General features: G+C 38.4%; 1 protein-coding gene across 9 annotated transcripts in view; it reads right to left on the minus strand.

Annotated features, from left to right (window-relative positions):
• Nucleotides 1–3099: 3099 nt before the first annotated feature.
• CBFB (core-binding factor subunit beta) overlaps nucleotides 3100–23225 on the minus strand; it is a 97778-nt gene continuing 77652 nt past the window's right edge. For 4 of the 9 annotated variants that reach the window (XM_069085789.1, XM_069085795.1, XM_069085788.1 and 1 more), the window contains exons 6-7: nucleotides 8676–8777; nucleotides 3100–5395 (exon numbers count right to left, since the gene is read on the minus strand). In XM_069085789.1, the coding sequence (XP_068941890.1) occupies nucleotides 5373–5395; nucleotides 8676–8777 (125 nt within the window). In that variant the 3' untranslated portion in view covers nucleotides 3100–5372. Of the gene's footprint in view, nucleotides 5396–8675; nucleotides 8778–22113; nucleotides 22163–23225 lie in introns of all 9 variants that reach the window. The other 5 variants (XM_069085796.1, XM_069085792.1, XM_069085794.1 and 2 more) reach the window with 2 other exon arrangements.

Genomic DNA, 23225 nt, shown 5'->3' on the forward strand with positions numbered 1-23225 from the left:
TCAACACTAACCACTAGTTATTGTCCTTTATCTCTCTCTCCTCTCCTAAATTTGATTGTTGACTACCTTTTCTTCTAGGATTCTCTCCACTCTCTGGCTTTCATATTGCTCTTTCCTGATATTTTCTCGAGTCTCTTGCTATTTCTTCATCTATATCATACCCACTGTGGTTTTGTGCTCACTCCCCCCCTCCCCACCTTGTTCTACGTCCTCTTTTCTCCTTTCCCTTCATGATCTCATTGGCTCCCACAGGTTCAACTGTCATCTCTATGAGGATGTTTCTCACATTGATATATCCAGCCTTGGTCTCTCTTTCTCCTTAGTTACAGTCCCACTTCATCAACTGCATATTGGACACTTTGAACTGGATACTCCAGACATCTTAAATGCACAGAGCTTGTTATCCTTTCTACCAAATCTGCCACTCTTTTGTACTTCTCCATTTATTGTCTAGGGTACCATCTTACCACCCAGTCAGATTTGCAACCTTAGTGTTGCCCTCAATTATCACCTCACATAGCCAAGCCATTGTCAAATGCTCATCACGTCTCATCCGGGCAGTTTCAAAACTTTACTAACTGATCCCCCTGTTCTGTTTCTCCCCACTCCAATCTACCTTTCACAAAGCTGCCAAAGACATTCCTAAAGTGTAGGTGTAGCCACATCAACTTTCTACTCAATAGCTCTGGTAGCTCCCTATTTCCAGGATCAAATCAAAGTTCCTTTTACGCGCCTTTCCGGGGGCATATGAAGCTCTTCACAACCGGTCTCCTTCCTATCTTCTTCTTCTTTTATATGACTTCTCTTCACAAAACACTGTGGTTCAGACATACTGGCCTGTCTGCTCTTCCTCACATGTCACATTCCAGCTCTTCTCACCCTCTCTTATGCTAGCTGGCCTCTGCAGAATGCCATTTCTTTAGAATCCCTGGCTTCCTTCCAGGCTCCGCTCGAAAGCCACCTCCTGAGTGAGCCTTTTGGGCCCCTCCCATCTGTTAAGTGTTCTTCCTTCCTTCTATTACTTGGATAAGCTGTTTCTTCTCAGTAGAGCGTAAACTCCTCCAAGGGACCGACTGCCTTGCTTTCTTTGTATCTTGAGCAGTTTGTACAGTGCTTGGCCCACACAAAGTCACAGTAAATATCTTTTGATTGATTAGTGAGGTCCTGAGAGGTTAAACGATTCAGCGCCCATTCTATTATTGCATCAAGCTGTTTTCCTCTAGTTATTCTGAGGACACCTCTACCAGGGCATTTTGAAATATTTATAGTTTTTGAGGCCATTATTTGCCTAGTAAGGGACCTGGACTGGCACACAGGCAACCTGAGTTCTTGTCCAAACTCTATGATTACTTTGGTGGTGACCCTGGGTAGGTCACTTTTCTTCTCTCAGACAATTTCCTCCTATTAAAATGAAGGTGGGTGGATTAGCTCTTTCCAACTCTAATGTTTTATGCCAATGCCTATTTTTGGGTGTTTTTTTTTTTGAATGTGAGTCTTGTTGGTTTATGCAGAAAGCCAGAAAAAGCATTGATAGTCTGACTCCTTAATATGTGTCCAAACTAGGGAGATGAATGAGTAATAAATGAAATAGTAGACCAGAAGAGCAATAGCCAGTGGTGACAAATTAGGACCTTCAAAGGAGTGCTGTAGAAGGAGCCACTTTGAGCAGCCAAATACACTTATTCCCATCAAGTTTTCATTGTTTACAACATTTTTGTAATTTTTATGGAATTATCTCGTGGGTCTCTCTCATTCTTTATGAATATCCTCAGTGTGGGGACATTTTTGACTTTTCAAAGGGAGATTTAATTTTTTGAAACGATCAAGTCATTCATTCTGGAGGGTTTTCATATTGGGGACCTCAAAAAGTGATTAAAACAATGTGACTAGTTTTGTTATTTCGACTTACTACCTGTGTGACTCTAGTCACTTAGCCACTCTGACGTTCAGTTTCCTCATCTTTAAAACAAAGCAGGGCTGGACTAGATGACTCCAAAGGTCCCTTCCAGTACTAAATTTAGGATCCTTTGATTTTCTTGTGGGGCTAAAAATGTGACTCTGGGCAATTCCTAAAGGAGTTATAAAGGTTTTGAATATTTCTGGATGAGTATATAGCATTAACAGAGGTGTTGCTTTTAAGGATGATACTCATTTGGAAGACTTTTTTTTTTTTTTTTGATTTTTGGAGGGAGGAAAGGCAGGGCAATTGGGGTTAAGGGACTTGCCCAAGGTCACATGGCTAGTAAGTATTAAGTGTCTGAGGCCGGATCTGAAACTCAGGTCCTCCTGACTCCAGGGCTGGTGCTCTATTCACTGCGTCACCTAGCCTCCCCAAGGCACTTGTTTAGAAGAATAAATTTTGGTAACTTTGATTTTAAAATTAGTCTCATTACTTATATGGGCCTAAGCTTTTAGAATTTTTATTTATTTGAAGTCACATACAATATACCCTGAGGACAGGGTTATTTTGAACTCAAGCATGGAATGTACACAATCAATGCTTATCATAACATTACTGAATAACTATTTTGAGGGTAATTAGGTTTCTCAAAGGACACCTCCAAGAATCTGCCCATTTCAATTTTCCTCCTCAGACTTACAGAACACTTTTTTTTGCTGCCTTTTACTGCACTTACCCCCAAATATTGCATATTAGATCTTTAGATTTGTGTCTTATTCCTCTCCCTAGCTGAACATAAATGTTTCATGTAAGCAGGGTCCCTTTCTCATCTAAAATTATTTTACCAGCACCTATCACTGTGCTCTATGCAAAGGAGGCACTAAATCCTTGTTGAATCAGCTCTAAATCTATAATGGTCTAAGAATGAATGTCTTGTGACATTTGGAATAAAGGACATTTTTTATGATCAGTCCAAATGACCACTAGATGCCACTGTTGCTTTTAAATAAACAACTTAAAATACACAGCAGAGAATGTTAAGAGTAGAAGGCTCTTTCAGGATCACCCAGTGCTATCAAATGTATCATTTTACAGATGAAGAAACTGAAGAGTGTCAAGTCTTTGTGTACAATTACTAGAAAATCACGGAAGAAGTGACACAAGAGGTTCAAATGTTACAAACAAAAAGGAACAGACCATTGTTTTCACTACACAGTTTATTATGAAAGCAAATGAAACATAGGACAATACATATGACTAATGGTGGCAAAAGCAATATGGAAGCTTAAGGCAAGTCTTTAATGATATGAGTTCAAGAAAGATGATGCAACTTTCATTTAAATAGAGATTATGAAAAATATAAAATTGCATCAATAACTTAAAAAGGGGTACCGCTTTAAAAAGTCTGCACTATTGGAAGATAAGGGCTCATGATCTTAATGCCAGCATTAAGATATATAGTAAGCAACACAGTGCTAAATGATGATAGGAGAAATTCAGTATTTACAGAAAGATAGTGATGTTAACATGTGATCGAATCTACTTATATGCCAAAACCCCTTTGCTCCAAGTGCTACAGAAAAATCATCAGACTATCCCAATCAAAATACAAATGCAGAAGTAAGAATCAACAGGGATTTTATACAGTGGAGGCCTTAATATATTATTTTAAGAACTCCTCAAAAAGTGATTTCCTTAAAGGCTATACGAGCAGTGGTGTGTGTGTGTGTGTGTGTGTGTGTGTGTGTGTGTGTGTGTGTGAATATGGGAGCCAGACAATGCCAAATACTAAACAAGGTAAGAATAATGCATTCAAAATACTTAATTATAGAAAAGATCAACATGATCTTTGTTTATGTGTTAATATTTATGGACCTCTGAACACACGGATTATCATGCATGACTTCAAATATATATCAAACAATTTTATTCTGAGATACAGGATATTATCTGTTCTATCTATAGCCATACCGAACATTACTTCTTTCTTCACAATCAAGTACATTATACACAATTAACTCAGTGAGACTTTAGTTCATTTACTGAACTAGAAAGGAAACTGTTGGGTTTTTTCCTCCTTTAAACCCATAACATAATTATTTACTTTATTACAACTAAATAATTTTTGTAAGTTCATAAATGTGATGACAATTAATATGGCTGTGAAAAATATCAGGAAATTGGTGCCAAGTAACAACACTTTTTCCAGTTTTGTTTCAAACAAAGGATGATGATATCATTTTGGTAAGAAGCCTATTTTAAAAAAATATTCTTACACAAATTCATCTTGAACAATTTCTACTATGAATCTTGTTGGAAAATGCCATTAAGATTAACCATTCCTTTTCCCCTTAGAATAGCTCACAGAAGACAACAGACTGCTCATCTACACAGGATTAACATTTCCTGCACAAGTCTGTCCTTTCACCATTTGGATTCTTTTTTTTTTTGCAGAAAACTAAAAAGGCACATAATCGAAAATACAGATAAAGTAGATATGTTAAACATGCTTTTTTTAATACAATGATCACCTTTGTAGCTCCTTCCTCACCGTCTCCAGTCTGACCGGTTGCTAAGTCTGTGAAGACACTACAGTATCCCTTTTTTTGGAATAACTTTTAAAAATCCCTGAATAAAACAGAAGCCAACCTGTGACTTCTTATGAGTTTTAATAGAATATTTTAAAGAAATAAACCACAACTTAAACTCACTCAATACAGAAAAAAAATCTAAAAACAGATCTGGGATAGAATGTAGAGCAGTATCAAATTTTAAAAACATTTAGGAAAGGAGGAAGGAAAACCAACTGTTAGCATTTAAAAGGATACTGTAACTTTAACAACTGGAAACTTATGTTAGAAAAGTTGTGGTAGACAGCTCTGTGCTACTAGGTTTAACTTGTAAATATTATAAAAATAATGTGAAAAATATCATCTTACTGATACTTTACACTTAGAAAAGAAAAAAATGGCAAAAAAACCCTTAAGAATGCATATCTAAAATGAAGCAATAACAAAATTTCTAAAAGTCCATAAAAAATTAAAAACGTGTAGAAAAAACTCATCAGTAATTTCTTGACCTATTTTTATAATGACATTAACTCCTGAATTAGAATTGAGAGGAGAAAATAGTTTTACAACTGGACAAATTTTAATTTTACTAAAGTAATAACAAAAAATAAGCTTGCATAGTAAAACAAAATTTCAAACTATCACTAGCTACATGCCTAAAAGGAGAAATGCAGGTATTATAACATGAACATAGTGCAAACCATGGCAGTTCATGATGCCTGTGACTGCTTAAGGTCAAGAAACAGACCATAGTATATCCAGTTATCACAGTTTCTGGTCTTATATTCAATTATCTCTGCTAAGTTGAAGCAATATATATGTCAAAATTGATGGGAACATCTGCTGTTGCTGCTAATTAACGTAGTTTGAGATCATCACCACTACCTAAATTGGAACCAGGGCTAGGGTCTTGTTGTCTTCTTGCCTGAAATGAGAAAATAAAAGTTTGGGTAAAAAAAATGTAATTTGAAAATAGGAACTCTATATACTTAAACTATGAAGCACAGCACTAGAGAAAAAGTTCATAGCTAAAAACATGAACAAACCTTTCAGTATATAAAAGATTTAGGTAAAATGTTTATTATATTTGTGATTTTCGAGTTTCAGTAGACTATTATTTGTGGAATATGTCACCACCAAAATACGAGAGAAAATAAACACATTACTTTATTTACAAAAACCCAATTAACATAAAAATGTACCATGAGCACATGATCAAATAAATTTCGTTTATGACATGGTTTAATAAGATAGTTATATGGTTAAGAAATGAGGCACCTCATGTCTACTTAAAAAGGGCTTGCAGAATTCTATCTCCTTGAAGTCATCTTGGTTTTAACTGGAGGAACCTGAGGATAATATAATATAGAAAGCAGTAGCAACTGTGGCTGAACAGGAACCAGTGAAAGATCTGGAGTGTGGTGGCTTGGCTCCGACCCTCGCAGCTGTATGGGCAGCTCATGGATGGGCAGCTCATTTAACCTAAGATTGTTTCTCATCTGTAAAATAGGTTACTTAGTGCTTATGCTTTCTATTCTCTACATTATAGAAGTGTTGTAAAGAAAGTATTTTGTAAATCTTAAGTCCTTAAAATGTATATGAGTTTATGAATAATACAAATATCTATACAGTACTAATTCTGCCTACGTGTGTGTGTGTGTGTGTGTGTGTGTGTGTGTGTGTATTTTGCTTTTTGGAGGGCAGGGAAACTGGGGTTAAGTGACTTGCCCAAGGTCACACGGCTAGTAAGTGTTAAGTGTCGGAGGTCGGATTTGAACTCAGGTCCTCCTGACTTCAGGGCTGGTACTCTACTCACTGTGCCACTTAGCCACCCCTCCTAGTATATAACAAGCTATTCCTCGTTTCTGGCATGTGTTGCCTCCTCCTTTCTGCCTCTCAGAATCTTTAACTTCCTTCAAAGTTCAGCTTAGGGGCTACCTCTTCCACTAACTCTCCTATGGCCTTGCTACCCCTTTCCAAATGCAATGTATGCTCTCTCTTCAACTTCCCTTGCCCTAAGTATACTTGTATAGATATCCATTTTGCCACTATGAAAACAAGTATTATCCCATTTTGTCCTCACAACAACCTTGGGAAGTAGATGCTGTTGTTATCCCCATTTCACAGATGAGGAAAGGAGGCACAGAGAAGCTGAGTGACTTGCCCAAAGTTACACAGCTAATGACTATCTAAGGGAAGATGAGAACTTAGGCCCAACAGCTACTTCCTAGTTGAATATAAACCCCCTGAGGAACTGGAAATGTTTCATTTTGTTTCTAGTGTATACACAGTCTCTTTCAGAAAGTAAGCATTTAATAGATATTTCACTGATTGACTCAGATTGATAGAAACAGAATCTGGAATCTGGGCCCACAGAGGTAACAGTCCTTAGCAGCAGAAATGGGTTGACAACTCTGGCCTACTTCTCAGCCCAGTGACTGTTCCATACATTTCTAGCCCACTCTTTCCATCTTCAGAGAACGACATATCCTTATGAAATAGAGTGATGCCATGGAAAGGGCCCTGGCCTTAGAGTCTGGGGACCTTGACTTTGCTGCGTGCTGAATGTGAGCTCAGCGAGGGCATCTGAGGTCACTGGGGTTCACCCTCCTCAACTAGAAGGCCTCTAAGGTCCCTTCTTTCCTACATCCCAGACTCTGGCAGGTGAAAAATGAAGAAGGCAAGTTAAATGCACTAGACAAAGTTAGACAGCAGGCCTCTCTTAGTGTGATATGACAATCTAATAAGTGTGACAATCCAATTAAATATTTTGTAATATGTCAACAGGCTAGTCCTTTGAGAAATCACACAAAGCTTTCAGCATGATTTCAAACTAAGTAACCCTGACCTCTTTGCTGTTCCTTTTACAAGACACTCCATCTCTTGGACTCCGGTCACCTTACTGGCTGGCCCCTAATCCTACAGCTTTCTTCCTCTTCACCTCTACCACCAACCTTTGTCTTCCCCAGCTTCCTTCAAGTTCCAGCTAAAATCTCCCCTTCTACAGGAATTTCCCTAAATGCTAGTGCCTTTATGTTGACTTAGCTTCAGTTTAAGCTGAATTGATCTTGTTTGCATTGTTTGGATGTCATGCCTCTCATTAGACCATGAACTCCTCAAGGCTCTCTGTACCCTTTTTTTGCAACTCCAGTACTTGGCACATAATAGGCTCTTAAAAACATTTATTGACTGACAGGACTCTCAGGCTTCCCTGCCTCTGGGTGGTTGCTGGTGTTGGTGGTGGCAGGGCTGGGGAAGGGGCACTTATCCACAAGGCTTGCTCTCTTTCATGATGGAGAGATTGGAGGCAGGACCAGTGGTCTGGGGGGCACTGCTATTCCTGCTGCTTGTGGGCTTATCTCCATTTAGTTCTGAGGAGAGATGGTAAGCAGTGGTTGTCTTGCTGCTTCAGATAGGCTAGGTATCATGCTGCTGTGGCATATTACTAACAATGATGTGTATGTGAGGAGTGACATGAAAGATACATCATTTATGTCTGACTGCATGATGGGGTCAATATGTAACAAGAGTAGGGTCACAAGATACAGACAATTCAAGTGTTGCACTGAAATCCAGGAAATCTTAAGAGAACTGGAGGAAGACTGAGTGTTTTGAGCAGAAATCCATTCTGTGGAGGATTCAGATAGAGGTGGACAAGAACTGCATGGGATAAGAGAGGCTGTACTGTGTACCAAGTAAAGTTACTGCTGAAGCTGACAAAATCACAACTCCACTGCAGCGCTGTACTGTGGTGGGACAAGCCCTGACTACCAAGTGAGAAGACAGGGTCTGAGCCCCAGCTCTGTCATGTGCTCTCTGGGGGGCTGTGGACCAGCTCCCACCTCAGTATCATATCCATGGTCACTGCATTAGCTTCAGGGACATGGTTTTTAGACTGATATGATACATAAAAGTGTGCTATTAACAAAAACCTTGAAGTTTGTTAGATATCATGAAGCCGTTCTTCAAAAAATTCACGTCTAGTGCCCATACAAATACATAATGCAACAAAGACTGAAAGAGAAAAAGGAAACCTGAAAGCTGAAGTTTAAAGGAGAAATACTTTTGACATTTCCTTAGTTTGGTAAGAAAAACTCAATCTGTTTCTTTGACTTGTTCAATGGTCTGAAAACTCTGTCTGAAAACCAGCTCACTTTCTAATCTAAAATATTAAATATATAACATGAAATGAAGTTATAACTCACCTCTCGGGACCACAGTTTCCTCTTCTGTAAAATGAGGGATTTGGACTAGGTGTTCTCTATGGTGTGTCCCTTCCAGTTCCAGCATTCTAGGGCTCTGACTCTCTAAGCAAAAGGGATAAGGAAAGGGGACTGGACCTGTGATTTCATCAGTACAGGGAACTCCCAGGTGAAAAAACTTCTACTAATACAAGTCAGCATCTTCTCTGTAACTCAACAGTCTTAAGAGCCTTGCTTAGGGCACTGAGGGGGTAAGGAACTTGCTGGAGTCACACGGATAGGGCTAGGACTTAAACCTAGATTCCTGACTTGGAGGCTGGTTTTCTAGACAATCTGCCATTGCTGTCTCTACGTTAGGATTTCAGGAACTCCATGAATTTGTTTAAAAATTTTTTTTGATAATTCTAATTCAGTGAAATTGGTTTTCTTTGTATTCTATGTATTTAAAAAGATTATTCTGATAAAGGGTTCAGAGATATCATCAGAATACCAAAAGTGTGTCACAAAAAAGGTTAAGAACCACTGCTTTAAGAGACTACATATACATTATTCTAAAAGGGAAGAAAAAGGTGGTTTTCCTCTCCCTTTTCTTCTCATTTCCCACTCATCTGTTCTTATTCCTCTTTGAATCTTGGGCAAATCTTCCCTTTGTTTTTAAAATGTAGATAATAGACACCATTTATCTCATAGTAATACCACAAAAATTGATAAGGCAATTTATGTACAAAATTATACTGGGGCCTTAGAAACTAAATAAAGATGCTCATTTTAAGGAAATACGTTACAACATTTTAGTTTTAATTTTTAAAAAAAAAATTCTGAACTTACCACCCAATAAAAAGGACATTTCCATAGAGTAACAGAAAAGTAGGTCTGTACATAATGCCTGCATGTATTTTATATGTTATCTCATTTGATCTTCTCAACAACCCTGGGAGGTAGGTGCTATTATTTCCCCCATTTTATAGATAAGGAAACTGTAGCTGATAAAAGTTAAGTAACTTACCCAAGGTCACAAAGCTGGTAAGTGTCTGAGGAAGGATTTAAACTTTGTAACTCCAAGTCAAATATTTTATACATATATGAAGGTGGTGTGTGTGTGTGTGTGTATACACACACTGCCTCATGAAACTTCAAATCTTTTATTATATATAGCTTGCTTTCATTTTAAATATATAATAAATTTAACATGCAACTTTCAAAATTTTCTTATCTATGATTCTTTCTGGCCTTCCTTCTGTGTATTTAAAAAAATATTTCAATGATCTTCTCTTTTTTTCTTTTCCTGGCTCCTATATTCCTATCTCCCCCTTCCCTCTCTTGCTGCTTTCTTCCCAACTGGAAAAAAAAATGAAAAATACCAACAAATATGTAGCAAATATGCATAGTTAGGCAAAACAAATTCCTGCATGGCTATGTCCAAAAATATCTGTCTCATTCTGTATTAGTGATGGTCCACCACCAACTCTGTTAGGAGGTGGATAGCATGCTTACAGCATGCTTAATTACCAGACCTCTGGAATTGCAGTTGGCCAATATTGCATTGGTCTGAGTTCTTAGGTCCTTTAAAGTTTTTTTTTTTTGTAATACATTTTAAAAGGAAGGTGTCTACTTACCTCACCTAACAGTGTTAACTGTTCAAAGCATTAGATGAAGTAACATTATATATGAGTAAGTTAATTTCATATTTAAACCATCTGATTTTTGCTTTGGGTGACCAAATGAACAATGTTACAGAGGCATTTTGTGATGCTACTATAGTTTGCTTATAATATATTAATGATGCTATTGTAAAATGAGACAAACATCCTATTCCAATCCCTGGCTATGTTGTACAGGTGACCCTGGGTTCTCTGAAACTATGCCAAAAGACTAAATCAGTCAGTCAATAAACGTATTAAACACTATTATGTGGCAGGTATGGTACTAGGTGCTGGGGATACAAAAAAACAAAAAGACAAGAGACAGTTCCTGCTGTCAAGTAGCTTAGTCTAAATAGGGAAGATAAAATGCCACCAATTATGTACAAACAAAGTACCTAAGGAGAAATAATTAAGATGGAAGGCACTAGAATAAGGAAGGGGGGGTATAGGAAAAGTCTTCCTTAAACAGTGGAATTTTAGGTGGGATTTAAAGGAAGCCAAGGAAGGCAGGCAACAGGGCTGAAAAGGGAAAGCATTTGACTGACCCTGAAAACAGACTGGATGGAGTGGGGGGGAGGGAAAGGAGATAGGATCGGGGGAGAGAGAGGGGGAGAAGGGAAGAGGAAGAGGGGGAGGGGGGGGGGGAGAGGGAGAGGGAGTGAGAGAGAGAGAGAGAGAGAGAGAGAGAGAGAGAGAGAGAGAGAGAGAGAGAGAGAGAGAGAGATTGTGTCTGACACCTACATGTGGAGCCTGGGATGTTGGTACCCTCAAGAGTAACAGGGAAGTTAGGAAGAGGGGAGGGCATGTTGAGTTTTAAGATGTCCAGTATGAGATGTTCTGAAGGCTGTTGGAGGTCTAAGAATGAAGGTCAGCAGAAAGATTAGGGCTCCATAAGTAGATACGAGAATCATCAGCACAGAGCAATAATATAGTGGGAGAAGAACAGAGCCCAGGACAGATCCCTAGTGGACACCCAGGATTACAGGGTATGACCTAGATGATGATCTAGCAAAGGAGAATGAGAAAGTGGCCAGATAAAGGGGAGGAGAAGCAGGAGGGAGTATTGCAGTGATGTGCTGGGGCAAGTTCTAACCAGTTTGGAGAGTTAACTTTTTAGCATGAGCATTTATACTTCAGAAATCAGCAACTGCTACAATCATGGTTTGATGGACTGTTTTGTTGATAAGAAAGTAATAAAAATGTAAACATAAAAGTGTATATTCATAATCCCGTCCCCTTGTTAAACATTTATCAGCATACTCCTGGAATGTTCTATCAACACTGCTTGAGCTCAGGAGTGAAGTAGAAGGGTCTAGAGAATGAGGTTATCTCAAGATTGGAGGCTAATAGTAATGACAATAATAATCACTGGCATTTGTGCTTTTAAGCCTCACAACACACCTTGAATAATGTCATGAAAACCTAGAGAGAAGAGAGTGACTGATAATGTCAAAGGCTGCAGAGTTTAAGAAGGATGAAGACTGACAAAAGGACATTCAATTTGGCAGCTCATTGGTGACTTTGGAGAAAGCAGCTTTGGCTTAATGATGAGGTAAGAAGCCAGACTGCAGAGATAAGAAGAAAGTGAAAAGGGAAATGGAGACACCTATGGTAGGTGGACTTCTCAAAGAGTTCAGTCACACAATGGAGGACTGATATATTTTTGCATAGTGAGCATATTTTTTCACGCTATTGTTTTTTTTTTTTTTTGCTTTTTTTTTGGGAGGGCAATTGGGGTTAAGTGACTTGCCCAATGTCACATGGCTAGTTTTTGTGTTAAGTGTCTGAGGCCGGATTTGAACTCAGATCCTCCTGACTCCAGGGCCAGTGAGCCACCCCCACGCTATTGTTTTTTGCTTCTCTTCTAGGCTGTTGTTCATTTATGTGTATTTGCACTCCCAATCCATTGTTCTCTCTTGTTTCTTTGGTGAGATTGCCATTGCAGATTCAAATTTTTCTATTTTGCTCATTATTTTTGCTGTGCAAGATATAAATTCTGCTCTCATAATTCTCATTTCTTTTAAGCCACTCAAAAACAGTGTGTCGTGGTTCCATGTTCTCCTCAAATTCCACAGGATATTCCCTCTGTCTCTTCAGTTGTTGGATTACTTTATTTTTACAGCATTTATTCATAGATGCCTGAACTCATTTATTAGATCTGGAGGCCATTTTTTCCCCCTATTGTTCCTGTTTATGTTCAAGGTCTCTGAGATTTCTTCTCCCTGAAATTTTTGGTACTTTTAGTGTCTCTGTCTCTCTTCCTTATCACTCATGTCTTGAGTCTCTCCCCTCTGTAATTTCCTTCATGATTGCATTTCAAAATATCTCAGCCTCCTCCCACACTGGATAATTCAAGGTTCACTATCCCAGGTCTCTGTACCAAATGATTTTTGGGTGCTCAGAACTAGTACCAGCTGGACACTATGTTCTTTCCTTCAAGCTTGGTGGAGTGCTGCACAGCTCCCCCAAAGCACAGTCATGTCCTGGTAACCTATCACACTCCCTCTCTTCTTTCCTTCTCTGGCTTGGCACCAGCAGTTCAGAGCCTACTTTCTCCAGTTCCAGCAGTTTAGGGCTTTGCAGCACTGGTGTTTGTGGGCTGCAGCCCCAGGCAGGCTTTTACTCCTGAGGGGCTGTGGCCAAGCTGGTTGTTAAGACCTGAAACATACTTCCACAGCCTGGAGCTAGGGTCTCTATGGCACTAAAAAAAGAGGAGGGAGGAATGGAGTGAGGGGCTCAGTTTGATATAAGTTTGTTGTGTCCTTGGGTCTGCTAGTACAGCTTCACTGCCAGTAGCATGGGAGTTGGGGGATGGGTACCGAATAAGTTCACAGTCAGTGAGTGTCAGTTCCTGGATTTTTTTTTAACCTTCTTTTGGATTCTGGGTGTCCTAGACCATGTGAAAAACTAAAGTTGCTTTATCTTAGATACTTAATTTATGTTTTGGAAAAGACTGAGAGTCATGGGGATTGGAGAAAATGTCTAGTCTACCATCTTGCTGCTCATGTAACCCAGAAGTCCAGCATTTGAGCTTTGAAGGAAATTAGGGATATTAAGAGGTACAGATGAGGAGGGAATGTATTCCAGGCATGAAGGGTAGCCTGGGCAAAGACATGGAGATGGGAGATAGAATGAGTGAAAAACAGTAAAATGGTCATTTTAGCTGAACTTCAGAGAATATGAAGGGGAGTAATGTATAATAAGGCTGGAAAATTAGGTTGGAGCCAGGATGTGAAGGGTTTTAAATGTCTAGAGTTTGTACTTAATTTGAGAGGAAGCCACTGAAGTTTAGTGAGCTGGAAAATGCCATAGGTAACTTCAGAAATATCACTTTTGTTGGCTATGTGGTTGATGGATTTAGAGAGGCCAGAGATTTGAGGTGGGAGGCCAATTAGGATGCCATTATAATAGACTAGGTGGTAGGCCAGTGATCAAGTGAGTAGAGAGAAGGGGATGGCTATTAAGTTGGAGAGGTAAAATTGACAAGATTTTATAATTTCAGAGGACTTTTTGTCTTACAGCACATGCCTGAACACCACAAGTGCTTAATACTCATTGCCTGATTATTATACTCTTCTAGGTATAATAAAGTTTAAAACAAAAATGGTACGTACATAGATAGCTATAATATATCACAGATGAATTAGAGAAGTACAGAACAAAGTGGTTTGGTGAGGACAAAGAACAAGTTACTAACTGGAGTGCAGGGTAGGCTTCAAGGAATAGGCTTCATCAGAGCTGGATTTCACAGAAGCAGGAAAGTAAAGCTATGTTTGGGAGATAGTTCAATTTGGCTCAAATGCAAAGGGAAGTATGAGATGGAGCTGGAAGAGTATGGTGGAAAGAGAAGAGGAAGGAAAGAAGCATTTATATAGTTCCTACTATGTGCCATATATTGTGCCAAGTGCTTAAAAAAACCTAACCAATTATTTGATCCTCACATCAACCCAGTGAAGCAGATATTATTATTACCCCATTTTTAAGTGGAGGAAACTGAGGCAAACAGAAGTTAACTGACTTGCCTAGGGTCACAGAGCTAGTAAGTGCCTGAAGCTAGGTTCAAATTCAGATCTTCCTGACTCTCATCTGCTGTACCATCTAACTGCCTAAAGAGGCAAGAGGAAGCCAATGAAGATTTCTCATCAGAAGAGTGATATGATTAGAATCTATATGCTTGAGAAAGATTAAGCAGTAGTATTTAAGATGGCCTGAAAGGGCAGAGTATGTAGATTGCTGGGAAGTGGTGTGGTAGACTTGAGATCAAAATGAGACAGGTAGTTGCTGTGAGAGACGTGAAGAAAGAAAGAATGGAATAAAAACGAATGAGGAGCTGAGGATGACACTGAGATTGTGGACCCGGGAGATTGGAATAATAATGGTGTCCTTGAAAGTAATAGGGAAAGGTCTGGGTTCTGTTTTGGATATACTGAATTTGAGATGCAACTGGTGATGCAAGACTGGAGCTCTAAGGAGAGAGACTAGGCTTAGGTGGAACCTTGAAGGATTAACCACAGTTAGCCTTACTTCTAAAGGCTTTGACAGGCTCTATAAAGATTCAGGGTGACTAACTTTGAATCTTCCTATTCTTCAGTTATTTCAAAGAATCTAGGAGTAAGAAAGACCTCAGAGGCCAGACCAATCAACACCAGACCAAGAATCTTCTATGAACACCCCTAATGTAAGGCTGTCTGTCTGAAAATAATAGCTAGCACTTATACAGATCTTTAGGTATATTATCTCATTTGATCCTCACAACAAATTGTGAAGAAGATGCAATTATCATCTCCATTTTACAGATAAGGAATCTGAGGCTGAGAGGTTAAGTGGCTTGTCCAGGGTCACATAGCTAAGGAAGTATCTGAGGTAGAATCTGAACTCAGGTATTCCTGCTTCCAAGGTTCAGTACTCTGTGCCATCTAGCTACCTTCTCTGATTAAAGACCCCCAGTGAGTGGACATCAATACTGAAGCCTATTTTACTTTTAAGAAGTTCTAATTGATACGAAGATTTTTCCTTTCACCAAACTGAAAGTTGTCTCTCCAATTCTGACCAACTGCTTTTAGTACTGCTCCATAAGGTCAAAGTCAAATTACTGGACCAAGTTCCATTCCACCAAATCTCAGGGACACTCCATGAAGTAAAATTTACCTCCTGGCATTATATCCTTCAGTCCATACTGTTTATTACTCTCTCTTCTGCTAGTCTTTCTCTAATGTTTTCTATTCTTGCTCCTCTCTGTGGTACTAAGTCTTCAGACTTTAGTGAAATTCACTTTCTCCTTCCTTTTTTAAAGTCCTCTTGATTAGATTTGCAAGACTCCAGGTAATTATCTTTTAAACTTAATCTATGTTATGATTGCTTAACAATAATCTCTGTTTGGTACATACTACCCCTCATCAATAGCCTACATTTGACACCATGGTTAGACCAACACTTTTTGAGCCATCTTTTCATTTCCCAAACCCATTTTTCTCTTCTGAATCCTCAATGTTTAATCAAAAATAGTGATGAAAGGATTTTTATTCTGTGATTTATATTTCACTGATTTTTAGTCTGAATTACAGCTAATATGGTAAATTCCTTTAGTCAAATTTAATGTTTTAATAGCAACAGTCTACTTTTATATGTTCCCTAAGTGCTTAAGCCACACCCACACCTACTATTTATCAACACCATCCACTAATTTTGGGAGATAAAATTAGTCAAATCATATGGTTATTTCTATTTTTGCTATTTAAAAGAGAGCCAAACAACTGAAACAGTTTTGCTTTCCAAAACAAACTTTGCAAAGAAGTCATACTTGTCTTCTATATACCATCAGAAGCTCTATTTATCTCATTAATTTGTTTAAATTTAATTTGTTTAAATTTCTGGCATATGAAGTTTCTAATTCTAAGTCTAAATAGAATTCACTATCAGCTTCCATCTTTGCAAATGCTGTTAGAATTCTCGGATTTAAGCAATTTTATGTAATGTAAATTCATGGAACTAGCCAAATATTACAATTAACAGGCCAATTGAAAGCCAGTCACAGATCTAAAATGCTATGGAATGCATATATATCAGAAAAACAATTTATGTTCTGTACAGAATCAATGCTGAATGCTGTATAAGACAGATCAATTTTGCACAATCAGGGAACACTAATATAAGCATTTCGTTTCAGTCAATGAAGGTTAGAAAGGGGCTGAGCACTGAAGAAATCTTGACTGAAAGGAATCAATACTAATTATATATTTATAACATCACTGCCAGCCCACCAGTAATACTTGTGAGATGGCAAGATTTCCGGCTTTTGTCCTAGAAAGAGAACAATGTTTTAAATGGCAAGACTGTGACTGTTCTTTTTTGACTTGTATAAGAATGCTTGTTTTTGTTTCAGTGTTTGCTAACTGCCATGGCAGGCTAGGCTATGCAGCATGGAAAAGATTATTTTGCTGTTCTGGGTTTTTTTTTTGGCCATTAAAAATACTTTAAAGCTTCTTTTCACATTGAGGTGTTGAGACTGAGAAGAAGTGAAGACAAGAAGGGGAGGCAACAGAAGCTGAAAGGCAATGCCTGAGGGCAACATAAGATGAGGAACAAACAGAAAGTAGAGAGACTCCATGTCAGTTTGCAAAAGGTAGAAGGCACCTAATGGACAAACACTGGCAAACTGCAGAGCATTCAAAGGGAAGGTGACTTGGAGGGGAAGGGGCCTAGAAACCATGTCACTTGAGCAATGTGAAAAAATGAGAGACAGTCAAGTGAAGATACATTTTAGATGAGACATGATAGCTCTCTGCGTTTAAATATTTGAAAGGATATCATATGAAGAGGGAGCAAAACTTGTCCTATGTTGTGCAAAGAGCAGAATTAGGTCAAAGAGGTAGGAATTACAAGGAGGCAGATTTTTTATTCAATGTAAGGAATAATATCCCTAACAAGTAATTATCCTACATTAAAATGCGCCGTCTTAATATACTAAATTTCTTGTTTAAAAAAAAAAATTCAATCAGAAGCTAAATGAGAAAACCTGTCAGGACATCATAGAAGTACTTTTCAGAAGGATGGGAAGTCAAATTTGATAGTCTTTAATCTACCCTTCCAGCTCTTAAATTTTATGACACTAAAAGTATGATGTTCATAAGTTTATATGCCATCAGTACTGCCTGTTAGCAGAGTTAGTAAAGAGGATTCATCAGAAAATCTGGCTATCTTATCTGGATTTTGCTACTACTTACTCACTCTATAAAGATTGCTCCATTATTCCTAAACTTCCTGATTCCAACCTTTTACTAATCATTATTTCATACAATTTTTAATATATAACAGATGTGAATAAGCCTAAGATGGGGGATATAGTTTTGATTTTAATAGTTTATGTATTTAGTAATGCTGGTTACTCCTTTTGGACAGTAAGGTGATACAGAAGAGGAATGCTATAATATCCCTGGTTGATTAGAAACTATAAATGGTTTCTACTTCTGTCAACCTAAAAAAGGTAAGATTTGGATGACCAATGACTGGATGAATCTAAATTGCATCATTCTCTGAGGATATTCCCCTAATGACCAAGGCTGAGTGGAAGAAGTAACTAAGGACAAAGGCCTCTGAATCAATGGGAATTATCTGGCTGGTCTCCGTTTTTATCAAGTTAAAACTATTGAATATTTTTAAAAGCATTTAGTTTTCTAAAGGAAATATGAGACTAGACCAAAATGAAGCAAAACTGCCATTAAAGAAGTATAGAATTTTACTACCAGAAGGGACCCTAAGGATCATCTAATCCAACCTAATTACTCAAGTTTATAACACTAGCTAGAACCCAGGTAAGATAGACTTCTGGTAACAACTCACGCTGTTTACAAAGCACTTTAGAGTCTACAAAGCTCTTTTTTTTCAAAACAACCCTGTGAGGTAGGTAATAGCAGTTTTATTATTATTTTACCAATAAGAAACTAGTGCTGAGGGGTCAAGCCTATGGGTCTGTGGTGAAATTTGAACCTGGGTCTCCTGACTCCAGGTTTGGCATTCTATTCACAGTACTCCAACTGCCACTAGGCTGTACTTTCACATTATTTCTAAGCCTAATCAATAATTTCTAAGTGTGATGACTGCTAGAGGCTAAAGAATCAGAGAGGCAGCGATTCTTAGAATTATTGTTAGAAAAATGAATGTTGACCTCAGACCACTTTCCTAAAATATTCACTAAAAAAAGTAAAATCAGAGTCAACAGACTGTAATAAACGACTAACTTATAGCACTAAATATTTTAAATATATAATACAGTCAGGATATTATTTTACAATACAGCAGTTTGTAATATCATAATTTACATTATATGAATGAAATATGTAAGTTTCTACACTTGCCGTGCAGGTATTTCCAATTATAAATCGAGTCAACATGCATTGATTTATTTTTTAAAAGAGCCTATTATGTGTCTGGCACTGCCTTCTAGGAACTTACAATCTTTTGGGGGAAACATGATGCAGTTAAGTAAAAATAAAATAAATACCAAGTAATATTGTTGTGGGGGCAAATGTTGGGTGGGAAAAACAACTGAGACCCAAGAGCCAGGAAAGGGCCCTTATAGAAGGTAGAACTTGAGGGCAGCTCTGAAAGGAGCAGGGGATCTCGAGGCAGAAGTGAGGAGGGAAGAACATTCCAGACATGAAGGGGCAGCCTGGACACAGATGTGGAGGTTGGAGGTGGAATGTCATGGATTAGAAGTAGCAAAGAGGAAAGTTTGGCTAGAATTTAGAACACTACACATTATGTGAAGGACACACAATGTATAATAAGTCTGGAAAGACAGGCTGGGGTTAGACATAACAGGCATAAAATGGCAGATGAGGAAGTTTGCATTTTATCCTAGAGCAGGGAGTATTAACCTAGGGTCCATGAACTTGTTTGAAAAAATATTTTGGGAACTATTTCAAAATAACTGATTCCCTTTGTAATCCTATGTATTAGAGGCAGCTGGGGGCTGCCTAATAACAGATAGAGCACTAGGACTGGGTCAGGAAGACTTGAATTCAAATGTGACCTCGGACATTTGCTAGCCGTGTGACCCTGGGCAAGTCACTTTATCTCTGTTTTCTCTCAGTTTCTTCAACTGTAAAATGGTATCTTGCAGGGTTGTTGTGAGGATCAAATGAGATAATATTTGTAAAAGCAGTGCCTGGAACACAAGGAGGCATTAAATAAACATTCCCTCACTTCCCCTACTTTCCCTATACCACGCATTTTAAAAACATTCTCATAAGGGGCCCATAGGCTTCACCAGACAGTCAAAGGAGTCCAGGTCACAAAACCAGTTAAGAATCCCTGCTGCAGACATTTAACACTTACTAGCTATGTGACCTTGGGCAAGTCACTTAACCCCAACTGCCCTGCCTTCCTCCATCCAAAAGGCAGAGAGAGAGAGAGACAGAGAGAGAGAGAAACAGAGAGAGACAGACAGAGAGACAGAGAGAGAGACAAAGAGACAGAGAAAGACAGAGACAGAGAGAGAAAGATCCCTGCCTAAAGGCAATACAGAATGATGGAAATTTCCGTAGTGACAGTGACATGGTCAGCCCTGGGTTTTAGGTATATTAATTTGCAGCACAGAGAATGGATTGGAGGAAAGGGCCAGATGCAGAAACATCAACTGGGATGCCACCGAAATGGTCCAGGAAATAGATGATGAGGGTCTGAATTGAGATGGTAGTCACATGAGTGGAAGAGAGAGATGCCGATAATGTTGTGGAGACTGGCCCGACCAGTCTCAGCAACTGATTGGCTACAGTGGGGAATGAGTGTGATGAGTCAGGAATAACTTCCTAGTTTTGAGTTTGTGTGACAAGAAGAATGTTGCCCTTAACAGAAAGCTAAGTTCAAATGCTGCCTCTGATAACCATGTGACCCTGTGGGCAATATTTAACTTCTTTCTGCTTCAGTTCCTTATCTGTAAAATATGGATAATACTATTTATACTATAGCCACTGGGAAAATTCTCTGTAAATCACTTAGCACTACAAAAATATGGGTAATCATTTTTTATTATGGTGATAAAACTAGGCTATAGAAGAAGGTAGATAAGAAAAATCTTTACCAGCTGGTACTTGCCTGACAAGCAGCCAATGGCCATCAACACGCTTATTAAACCATATAATACCCTCATCAAAACTCTCTTAACTTGTTATCTGGAGATAACAAAAAACTGTAGGCCATTCCCCTCCCCTCCAGTATTTATATATGACCCCCCCCCACCACCACAGGATCATAGAATTTAGAGCTGGAAGGAACTTTAGAGATCATTCAATCCAATTCCCTCACCTTATGGAGGGGGTAATGAGGTCTAGAGACTTGCCCAAGGTCACAATAAAGTAAATAGTAGAACTGAAATTCAAACACAGATTTTTCTGAATCCATATCCAGTATTCTTCCTATTAGGAATTTCTAATATAAACAATTTGACTTCAATTAGGGAAATGAAATTCCTACTCTAATTAATTAAAAAGAAAATTAATGCATACACAGAACAAAATCTATCCACTGAGATAGGTCAAGATAGTTTGGCAATTTAAAAAACTGATCTCTGTAGGGGGTTAAAATAAATAGAGAATAAGAGATTTTTCTTGGAACACAGAATCTAAGGCTCCAGGAATACACAAAAAACAAACACAAAAACCACACACAGACTTGTGCCTGTTTCTATTATAAAAATAGTCTCCACGTATACTGCTGAGCTCTGCTCGAACAGAGGACTCAGCAGAGTAAGCACTTTTTCCTAGTTATATCCTTCTCCAATGTAAAGACCACTTCTGCTTTCTAGCATATTTTTCTTTAAAGGAAAAAAATAGTTTTATAGGTAAAAATGGGAATTAATCACCTTTAGGACCCTGTATTATAGGAGGTAGTTTAAGAAATAAAATTAAATGCTATCTTAAACTTAATGAATGGTCCAGGTGCCAATCAAATCACAGCCAGATACACAGATACAAAGTAGATATGCAAGTAGGCTACCAAGTAGGTTGCTATGGTGCTAAAGGGATCACCAAGAAGGCCTGCAAACCTTCCCGCAAGGATAGCACTAACACCATTTCCTTAATATTAAATCTTCCTTTTGAGGAAAATGGGAGGTTGAGCTTAACTAATATTTCTCTAGCATGTTAACGTTTACAAGATATTTTTTTCACAGCAATCCCATGAGGGATATGCATCGTCTTTATTCTGAAGAGAGACAGTAAACAGGTTTATAGAGATTAAGTGATTTGTCCAAGGTCACACAGACAGCCCAAGTGCTGTGATGGTATAGTAGGAGACCCTTGAGTATCTATGGAAGCGCATGCACAGGGTAAGAAGGTGGTGAATGGCAGTGACCTGCACCGGTGGGCATTATAATGCTAACAAGGGTACTACAGACTCCTCAAACAGCCATTCCTTCCCACCTCGAGGAAGTGCTTTTCTAATCTCAAGGCTATGGATGAATGAGAGCTATTATGATGAAGAGGTGAGGGAAAAGGTGGTAGCAGAGGAGGGCTAGGCTTGGAATCAAGAAGACCTGAGTTCAAATCATTTTAATCTTTCAGTGCTACCAGATAACTTATTAAAGTTATATATAAATGTTAGTCATCATCATCATCATCATCATCATCATTTATGTTAGAATAATGGAACGCCTCAAACGATCACAGATTTAGAACTGGAAGGGAACTTGGAGGTCAACCCCATGATTTGATAAGTGAAGCTACCAGACAAAAAGAAGTTGTGAGTCTAAAAGTACAAGCTACAGATGACAATCTGCATTGGTGGAGGAAGTTTCCAACCTGGGAGTTCCTTACACAGCTGAAATCACAGGTCTGCTGGACACTCCCTCTGAAAAAAAAAATTATGGATGATTTTAGTCTATAAATAAGCATCAATGATTATGTGTTTGTGAAATGGCTTTCAGAGAAGTCTGCTCCAGTTACAGCAACACGTGCTAGATTGACTAATACAACCACAAAATTATTTCTCCATGACTTTTTTGGTCACTTTGGTATTCACTTGTGTGTGACTGCATTCAGGGTTCAGTTTTGGTATACTTCATCAGCACCCTGAGTGCCCTCTGAATGAAGGGCTGGAACACAAAACAAAGAACTCCTCCCAAAGTCTCCATTTAAAGAGGACTCCCAAGTCAGCCATCTCTTTTGTTTCCCACCAGTTTGTACTCCTTGGACTGGACTCCACCATGCCCTGTCCATATACCTTCTTCCCTAGTTCCCAGCCTCTACCCTCCTTTTCGGCTTCCTTTTGTGAGTTGTCTTCCCCTATTAGGTTGTAAGCTCCTTGAGGGTAGGGGTTATCTTTCTTTTTCACATTGGTATCTAGAGTGTTTAGCACATAGTAGGTGCTTACATGTTTATTAAATGACTTTGAACAAGTCACTTTCCTGTGACTTTCATCTGTAAAATGAAAATAAACTGGACCAGATGATTGCTAATATCTTTCCTAATGTTGACATTTTATGAGGGACTGCTTTATGACAGGTATTCCCAATAATGGCTGTTATATACTTGCCTTCGGCAATCCAAAACACTAAATTATTTTGATTATTCACACCATTAGTAAAAATAATTTTGAGCACAAACTTCCAACATATGTATATTTGTAATTATACACATCTATATGGTCCTAAGTTCATTTTATTTCAATACTTGGCTTTAGTGGTTGTCATAGTTGACCTTTGTCTACACTTCATTCACAAAAATACATAGCTCCAAAGTAAAGAAGTGGATTGTTGGCTACACTTATTCAATTATGATTCTCATTCAATACCACCCATCAATTATACAAAGGTTGTTGTAAAAATCTACCTAGTAAATTTCCATCTTTCCTAATAAAAGCTAATTATTCTTACAAACTAATCGGAAGGTTGGGGCAGCTTGGTGCTGCAGTG

This window comes from Petaurus breviceps, unplaced genomic scaffold, assembly GCF_028583685.1.
Source record: "Petaurus breviceps papuanus isolate PSGF00001 unplaced genomic scaffold, PetGlider_PUasm1.0 176, whole genome shotgun sequence".
Lineage (NCBI taxonomy): Eukaryota > Metazoa > Chordata > Mammalia > Diprotodontia > Petauridae > Petaurus > Petaurus breviceps.